At 34.4% G+C, this 9,698-nt stretch overlaps 1 protein-coding gene across 1 annotated transcript; it reads right to left on the reverse strand.

The window, feature by feature from the left end:
* Positions 1-6,953: 6,953 nt before the first annotated feature.
* Positions 6,954-9,030, reverse strand: LOC113360266 (probable histone acetyltransferase HAC-like 1). Its single transcript, XM_026603794.1, has 3 exons — positions 8,990-9,030; positions 7,904-8,783; positions 6,954-7,682 (listed from the first exon to the last, which is right to left on the reverse strand). Exons 1-3 carry the CDS (start codon positions 9,028-9,030, stop codon positions 6,954-6,956), a joined length of 1,650 nt encoding a protein of 549 aa, XP_026459579.1.
* Positions 9,031-9,698: the final 668 nt, after the last annotated feature.

The following is a 9,698-nucleotide window of genomic DNA, read 5'->3' on the forward strand; positions in this document are numbered from 1 at the left end:
TTATTAGTTAGAGTTCAAGACGAGAGTCACTCTAGTTACCTGATACTTAGAAAGTTCAACACTATGTAGAGGTTCAAGTCGAAAGGCACCTTTGCTTATGCACAACTGTATAGCACTTGCTCAATGTTTTAAAATATAAGTGGGGGATTGTTGGGGTATATATTTAAAAACATAGTTTTGTAATAATATGCCAAAGTTAGAGAGATAGTATGGTGGCATTGTTTTGAGCTCCCACACTATAGGCATGGGTTCAATTCCCACCCCACACAATTTCACTAGGGTATATACTATATATTATATTACATTAGTCCGGGAGCGGGGCCTTGGGGCCTTGGGGGTCTTGGGAGGTCTGCTGATCCATAAACAATTTTTTTGCTGTTTTTAACTTAAATTTTCAAAACGTATTAAGATAATTATATCATGATTAATTACAGTTAATGTTGAAATTTTAATACGGCCGTTTTTTTGCTGTTACAAAGAAATTTAATTGGCATTTAATCGAAAATTAATTTTCCATTAATTCCATTGATTCTTTTTGATTATAAAAAAAAAAAAACTGGTTTCTGGAAGAGAAAAGATAGAACGTTATTTTTATTTCGTCAAGTTTTCTGAGCAAGTGTTGTTGAAAGAGTTATTATTGATTCGATTTCTCAGTGCAGAGAAATCGAAAGAGATAAGCTGTTTTATCCCATAGGGTTTCGACAAAAAACTGACTGCTAGCACAATCAAGAGGCAGAGTCGCGAAACACCTTAAAGATAGCGACCTAGTACGCGACTCAGCGGTTTCTTTGTGTGATTTGATTATAGTGCTTTGTTTCCAACAAATGTCAATCCCTCCCCAGAAATTTTGTTTCCCTCCTCGTAGTCATTCTTTCCCTCCTAATAACAGGACTCATATTAAGATGTCCAAGTGAATTTTGATTCTATTAGCTAAAATCTTGACAATTATCTTATAGGTTGTATTACATAGACCTATGGGTCTACACTGACTTGGTTCTTTGGATTTTTTTAATTTTGGATATAAGGAAAAGGAAGGTTTTGTTTAAATATGGTTGTAATTTCCCTGTTTTAAAAAATTGTTGAATTGAGGCTACTACTTGCTCTCCTACAGTATCCCAGTTATGTTTAAAGAAACTTGCAGGAAATCCATCAGGCCCTGACGATTTATTTGGTTTGAGATGTTTTAAGACTTGTAAAATTTCATCAGCTGAAGGTATTGCATTCATAACTAAATTATCAAAAAGAGATATAGATGGAAGAATATGCTGGAATACAGAAGAATCTTGATTCTGAGATTCAGAAGGGGCGGAGAAAAGATTCAGGAAGTACGAGGAAAGAGTATCTTGCATTTCAGTTTTATTAAAAGATTCAGTTTTAAGACATTCTATTATATTCCGCTTTCTACTGCGTAAAGTCTTGGTATGAAAGAATGTAGTATTCTTCTCTCCTAAAGAAACTATATTGTCTCTAGACTGTTGTTTGGCAATAGCTTCTTGTGTGTCATAAAGTTTTTCCAATTGAGCAAGTTTCACTTGAATTTTTCCCTCTTTCCTATAAATATGGTTGGAAACAGTTAATCTCTCTATTTGTGGTAACAATTTTTTTATTTCTTTAGCAGGTTTACAAAGATATTTCTTTTCCAGAAAGATAATTGTGTACCTAAGTTGGTTAAGTTATTTGTGAGAGCAATAGAAGGTTATCACCAGAACATAAGTTCCAAAAATCTTTAATAGTTTGGATGCAAGAATCTTCTTGTTGCCGAGAATCATAGTAGACATATTTTATGAGATATAAATTTGAAAGTTTGATTTGTCGTTGAATGACAAAAAAGAAGAAAGTTGTTTTAATATCCTACGGATTTAGGACTTGCTTTATGTACAATAATAATATGAATAATTTTTAATGGACGTTTTCCGCGCCTTGGAATGGCTCTTCTGGTTGACCTAAAACAACGGTAGTCGGCCATGAAAGGGCGACTAGGCTATTTCTGCCACTTGTTTTGGATATGCCATGTCTCTATCTTGTTCCACGTGATCTTGGGTCATTCTTTCCTTGTACTAAATTTTATTATTATTGATTTTGGAACCATTTCTTTTGGATGATTTATTAATCTATTGAAAGCCATAAAATAGAAAACAAACGTAGTATGCCACGATACACGCGAAAACTAGTAAATAACTTTATCAAGTGTGTTAATTAGGAACGCGCAATCGGGATACTAAAACTAATTGGGAATAGAGGAAAAAGATAAAAACGGGATTTAAATAGTGAAGCAAGGTCACCCCCTATCCATATATTTTAACTAATTCCTAATCTTTCCCTCACTAATCATGTTTAATGGTTAATTATAATTAGTTAAGTTAATAGGTTCGTTTGATGATGATTAGTATAAATCATTAACGTTGAAGTTTTTGATGCAACAACAATAAATCAAGATATTTATGATCATGAAGCTTTAGGTGAAGAACCAACTCAGGAAGGTAAACAAGATGAACATACAAGTACTCCAATTACCCATGTATGGGTATTAATGTATTGAAATTTGATTTTTTTTCATTGAATCTGCCATTGTTACGCCTGAAAAACTCAGTGCTGGCATAGTAAAAGTATTATCGAGCATGCCGACAGTGGTGTCGGCATGGTCGATTCCCAAATGAACCATGCCGGTTTGAGGATAAAAACATACAGAAAAAATTTGTATGAAATAGCAAGTATCGGCATGGTATTCATCCAGAATAACCATGCCGGAACTCAGTATCGGCATGGTATCCATCCTGAATAACCATGACGGAACTCAGTATCGACATAGTCTTCATCCTAAATAACCATGGCTGTACTGAGGAACCCAGTATCGGCATGGTCTTCATCGTAAATAACCATGACGGCACTCAGTACCGGCATGATCTTCATCACTACCGGCATGGTCTTCGTCACTACCGGTAGGGATGAATGTAAAAAAAAAAATTCATAAGTGAGGAACCGGCAGAGAAGGAGAAGGGAATTTGAAAGGGAGTGAGAAATGTTTCGAATCTAAAAGGGAGTAGGGTATTTTTATGTTTGATTTAACTTTTAATTTTATAAAGGGTAGTTTCATATTTTCGTCCCAAAAAACACACCTTTACAAACACTATTGGTTGGGGGAAGTAATTTATATCCCAATTAGTTTTAGTATCCCCAATCGCGTGTTCTTAATTAACTACCTGTCGAATCGTATTTTTTTCTGAAAGACGAGAAGTCGAAGCTTATATTAACATGATAACACACCAGAACCAATACAAACAATACGATATTTGCAAATATTGATGATCGAGATCAGCCAAATGACAAGGAAATTAACTAACAATTTGTTTATTTGAAGATAACTAAATCACTTTACTTTTACTAGTTTGTCACCCGTGCGATGCACGGGTCTGGTTTTTGCTTATAGGAATATTGGATGCTTATTATAGTGACTATATTTCTTGGACTTATAGTTTTTGGCTTAAGTTTGGTAATTTGTACCCAGATGACTTATGTTTTCTCTCTATTTTTTTCATTTTTTTCAAAATTGATTTTCAATCTTTTCCCAAATAGCGAATTACTAAGCAACCTATGCGTCTTGGAGTTTTGGTAGTGTGCTTGTGTATCTGCAGAGGTTGTGTTATAAGCTTACTTAAGAATAAGAATTATATTCACAAAGCAATGTTCAAACTTCAAAATAATACTGGCAAGTTTTCAAAATAATACTTGAGGTTAGAAACTTCAAACTTTCTAACACTTGTGTTTCAGTATTATTACATGTTGAGATTAAAATTTTTAGCTTCTTATGTTTTCTTATAAATGAAAAGAATCACCTCACAATCAGCCTCAAATATCTAAACGAGAACCATTTATCCGTTTGGCCAAAATTAATTTAACACTTATTTGAGCTTCTCCAGTAGCGTGTCTTAAAAACCCCACATGGAGGTCTTAGTTAGATCCTTTGCTCTCGTAAAAATGAAAAAAGAAGTTACTATCCGCAACGAATTTACAAATATGCATGGTGGTGATCCTAACATAGGGATAACGTGGAAGGACGAACTGAATAGGAAAAATTCGAGATACTTACAGTCAGAAGTTCTCACTGATCTGGAAATAAATATTTCATGATATATGATCTATCATGACAACATCGATCTCCAGAAAAGTCCCCATCTTTGCAATTAGATAAAAAATGGTTAATTTAATTGAAAGGTTGTACGTGATTTCATATATAATGTGATTAAATCCAAATACCCCGAGATATTGGATCAGAAACTTTTTTTCATTTTTAAAGCTATATTGGATCAACTGCAAGGGGAAATTAATTACTTCAACATGCTAAAACTGCATAAGCATGGGGAAGAGAAATATGACCTTAAATGTTTTATTGGCATATTATTTTCGGCAGCTTAAGATGAATTCAAATAATGAATGTGATTACAAACATAATTAGAACAACAAAAAAAAAATACAAAAAAAAACATACCTGAGTTGGGAACCACTTAGGCCTCTGATAGAAAAGAGGGGAAAAAGAAAAACATAATCGATATATTAAATCTTGATTTTTTTCCCGTATGGAACAATGGCGAAAATCATGCAATTTATACAATAACTATAAACACGATAATAAAGAGAGTCTTGAGCAAATGGACTTTTCGTATCCTATCCATTTTTGTTGCTATTCTTTTTCTCACTGATTTTCCGGATCAATACCTTGTCTTAAGCCTTTGAGAGTTTGGTTCAAGTTTAATATGAATAAATAAATAAAAACAAAAACAAAACCATCAACTTAACTTCTTCACCTCTTATGTAAGTACTGTATGAGCTCCAATTCCTTTCAATGCTGCATGCAAAACAAAAATAACAAAGAAAAAAGATTAGACAACAAAAACCTAAATAATAAGAAACAAAAGAAAAAGATCGATAAAATGTAAAAAACAACGTGCAAACAATGAGGTTAGGCTTTTGCTCAAATGCTTTATATAATGAGTTACCAAACCCAAAAAATTCAATAAGAATCATTTTTTGATTTGGAAATAACATCAACTAAAATCTTAAAATTTAGCAATTTTTATAATTTAGGGCAAATAATATATTTTTTAGATATCCATGCCTTGTTTAAGTATTTTTGTCCAAAAATATATATTAGGCATCATGCGCCCAGTAATAGAAATTATTTTATCTTATCTTTATTTTTTGCATATGGAAAGAATGTTTTCTTATTTATCTTTTTTTTTGGCAAAATGGAATGAATAATAGAAAATATTTTTTAATTTGTAAACAATATCAACCGAAATCTTAAATTCTAGTAATTTTTGTAATTTAGGGCAATTATGTTATTATTTTTTAGATTATGGGCACGTTTCCTTGTTAAGTATTTTTGTCTAAAAATATATCAGGCATCATAGTCCAATAATAGAAATTGTTTTATCTTATTATCATAGTTTTGCATATGAAATGAATGTTTTCTTTTTTATTTATTTCTACATAAAATATGTAATGAATAATATTACCAAGATAATTGCATCAAAAATTCCGCGATTTTGTTTTTTCCTACTAATATTTTTAATGTTTCCATTTTTTTTTATCGTTGTTAAGGATCCATTTTTATTTTTATATCATATTGTTTTGTGATTTATGCTTAATTCCAATGTCCTAACACTTCCAACATGATCATTGATTTTTGTACAGGATAAACAAACCCTTTTATAAGGCAGAAGATTACTCGATTCATGTGTGACATCCACAAACCAGGTATTTTTCTTCTAATCGTTGATCTAATTTTAATCAATGATCCAGTTATTTAATATTATCCGAAAGTGTAATAGCAACAATTAAATTTAAGCATTCTTTTATACCGGTAGTTTGGAGCTGTAATTAGGCGAGTTCTATTATAAAAAGTGTAAACGGACATTGGATTTTTTTTTTTAATTCTTGTGATTGATGATTGATTTAATTTTATGATAAAATCATGATGAATATTGCATATTTAATGAAATCATTTGTTTATTTATTTATTGGTAATTTTAAAGTTGTTTCTACCTGTTTTGGAATGTTTTCAAGATTATATATTTTAAGTAATTATATTCTAGAATGTGATTGGCCGAATGATATAAGATTCTCCTTAACTTTTATTGGCCAAAATTTTTAACAGTGGGGCCAGAATCAACCAGATGCTCTGATGAACCACGACACTCGAAAAAACTCTATTTTTATATAGAGGATTCCAAAATTTGGTAAATATGAATAGGATGATAGGATAAATTTGGTAAATTTTATTCCTCCCAGAACCAAAATCAAAATTCATATGATGATAGGTTTAGGTTTAGGATCCTGTGTTATAAAATATGATTTCTGGGAATGTGATTTCATTCCCAACGTCCATTCATGCTCTAACAACCTATTCAAAAAGTCCCCTATAAAACAAGCGGCTTTAGAAATCATACAATCCGAAGTGAAGGATATGGGCCGTTATTACATCATTGTCCGTGGATGGTTTAGGCCCATCCTGCTAGACAACGGAGCTTCCTCTTCTAGAGTTCTAGTGTACTAGGCGTCTCCAAATTGGCTGTTAAATTGTTTATTGGTCTTGAAATAAATAAATTCCAAACCAAAATTTAAGAAAATCCCAGCAAGAAATCAAAGATTAACATTAATACAGATCCGAATTCCGCAAACAAACAACAAGGAACTCCGGAAACAACATGAGATCCTTACACTTGCAGAACCATGACAACAACAACAACAACAACAACAACAAAATCTGAAACATGTATAACCACTAAATACTGCAATTTCTCACTGTGCAAGTAAAAGGGAATATAGTTATTGTGGATATATACAAAGCTGATGCGCACTCGCAAAAACTAAGAGCATGGATCTATCATCTGCAGGGAATGGGGGAAAAATGTTCTACAACCACCCACTTTAGATGGTTGAAAAGTTGAATTTTCCTACCCTTGAGTGCCTACTTGTTGTACGACCCCTGGATTGATCACATTTTGGCTTGTCCGCTTCAGTGTATAGGCGCTTGGATAGTGTAGATAGTAAAGTATCATCATGGAGGAATGCTTTGCTCTTCCAAGATTATCGAACTGATACTGGTTTTTCACACAGAAATCCATGAAATTATCCTTACCATCAAAAAGACTCCCCTCAATAACTTCCTCTTCGTCAGAATCAGTTTCCTCAGCCATATGTTGTGTTTCCAAGTGCACAACGATAAAATTTTCCTTCAGCTTCCATAAGCCTTTACCAAGCTCTTGCATCAGCTGATTGTCCACGAATGAATTCCTAGAAGCATCAGTGCATCCATCAGCTTCAAAAGAAGGTTTTTGCTTCCTTGCCTTCCTTACTGGTGGTAGTTTACCATCTGCGAGCTTCTTGAGCAAAGCCTCAGCAGTAGGTAGCCAATAGTCACCATCAAAGTACGGCAAACGATCTGCTGTTACTTTATGTTCCCCATGAGGTACAAAGAAGTGATCATATAAGTTAGTAACACTCGCAACAATTTTTTCACTCGCTGCTTTCCTAAGCACTTTTCTGTACCAGTCCCGCAGATATCCAACCTTGGGGCTCTTCTGTATCTCCGGATGACAGTTAAATATATAATCATCATCTGCAACTGAAGGGGGGGTAAGACCATACATAGCACGTAGAGAACCCCCTTGTTTTGCAATAGTCTAGATATCCCACCAATATTTCATGGTACACAAATGTACGAAGAGATTCTCCAGTGGCAGCTATGACACCGTCAGGTCTGACGTATTTGACAGAATCCAAAAATGAGATATATATATATACTGCGTTGATTAGGATGAGCACATTTGGACCCATATTCCTGGACATACATTCCAAACAGACAGACATCTACTCCGTCAATCTTCTGAAACAACAAAATGACCTTTGATCTGTATGGGAGCTCTTTCGGATAATTCTCTTCTTTAAAAACATTGAGAAGCTCTTGCTGCACCAGTAATCTCTTGTCAACAGATAAAACAACTCTTACGACAAGATCTTCTGCTCCCGGGACCTCTTCAGGATTCTTTCCCATGCCCTTTGCTCTATCATATCGTTCTTTCTTCAAACGTGAAAAGAGTCTGCCTTCCATGAAATCACTAAGCTTCGTTCTTGGTAAATCTGTTGCACCACGAATAACACTCTGATCCAAGGGAGTAAGAATCCCATTTTTGATATCTTGAATATAACATTTTGGGCAAATGTATTCAGCTTTCCCACCAATGTTTCTTTCATTGTTGAACAATGCACATGTATGGTGTTGCCAACGGTCACATCTATCACACTGTACAAATGGTTCTTGATACAGGGGATCAATATCCAGACTTATATTTTCCTTGCTAATATGAAGCCCAGAGACACTCAGTTTTTCACCTTCGATTTTCTTTAAACATTTACTACAGATTCGGCACTCCACACCAAATTTTGATGCACTGCGATATGTGTCCATCTTCTTGAAAACTGTGCGGCACAAGAAGCAGCCGCCTATCGCGAAAAAAAGCTTCTCTACTCCACATAACTGACATGCATAGTCATTCTTACACTCTCCCATTGCCCGTTTCTCATCCACCTTTGGCTTAGTCTCACCAACCCATTGTTTGAGAATTGCAACGTGCGCTTCCAACTGACATGGAGTAAACATTTCAGTCAAGGAAGCTCCCCTTATCTTTGACTGATCTGATTTCCTGTGAGTTCCTTCCGCAGCATCATCATCTAATCCATTGGCACGTCTCTGTCGTTTCTTTTGCACGAAATCCTGTTTCTGCCTGAAATTTCGAAATCAAAATGTCTAAAAATACAAACCTACAGAAAAACACTCTAAATCTTAACTAAGAAATTCATTCCAGTGCAAATGCCAACACCATGAACCATGATTGTAATAATAAGTAAAACTCAACAGAAACGAAATCAAATTTCACAAGTGCTTCTTCAATCACCTTTTATGTGTTGTTTTTCCAGACTGGAATCTCACCATTCCATTAGAATCATCATTCCATGAGTAAACACAAACATGTTAATGTTAGAAAAAATGGTACATCACTTTTATCGATGATTACTCACGATACTGTCAGGTTTATCTTCTTAGAAGTAAAGATGAAGCCTTAGACGCTTTCAAATTATATAAACTTGAAGTAGAAAACCAAAGAGGTGTTACAATTAAAACTCTTAGGTCAGACCGAGGTGGTGAGTATGTGATACCCATAGGATAATTTTGCAAACTTAATGGCGTCATTCACGAAACTACTGCACCTTCTTCACCTGAGTCGAATGGAGTAGCTGAAAGGAAAAACCGAACACTCATAGATATGGTGAACGTTATGTAAGCTACTTCAGGGATACCTTCGAACCTGTGGAGGGAAGCAATTCTCTATGCTTGCTATATATATCTTGAACCGAGTTCTATTTAAGAAATATGACAAAACTCCATATGAGTTATGGAGAGATAGACAACCTTCCTATGCATTCTTTAAAGTGTGGGGGTGTTTGGCCAAGATGGCCATTCCTCGTTCCAAGAAAACCAAAATATGACCTAAAACTGTGGATTGTGTTTTCCTAGGCTATCCTTAGCACACTAGTCCTTATAGGTTCATGGTCATTGGTCAGAACGCCATAATGAAATCTAGAGATGTAGTGTTTTTTGAACACATTTTTCCTTTAGGGTCTGGACCTCTCAAAAGGGT

The sequence above is a fragment of the Papaver somniferum genome, chromosome 3 (genome assembly GCF_003573695.1).
Source record: "Papaver somniferum cultivar HN1 chromosome 3, ASM357369v1, whole genome shotgun sequence".
NCBI lineage: Eukaryota > Viridiplantae > Streptophyta > Magnoliopsida > Ranunculales > Papaveraceae > Papaver > Papaver somniferum.

What these genes read in the sequence shown, in the direction of transcription:
- LOC113360266 (XM_026603794.1), bottom strand. Translation starts at nt 9,030, where the DNA reads ATGTTTGTGTTTACTCATGGAATGATGATTCTAATGGAATG. An exon ending in ATGATGATTCTAATGGAATG is followed by an intron (nt 8,784 to 8,989) that starts GTGAGATTCCAG and finishes TCGAAATTTCAG; the next exon opens with GCAGAAACAGGATTTCGTGC. An exon ending in AGCTCCCATACAGATCAAAG is followed by an intron (nt 7,683 to 7,903) that starts GTCATTTTGTTG and finishes TGGGATATCTAG; the next exon opens with ACTATTGCAAAACAAGGGGG.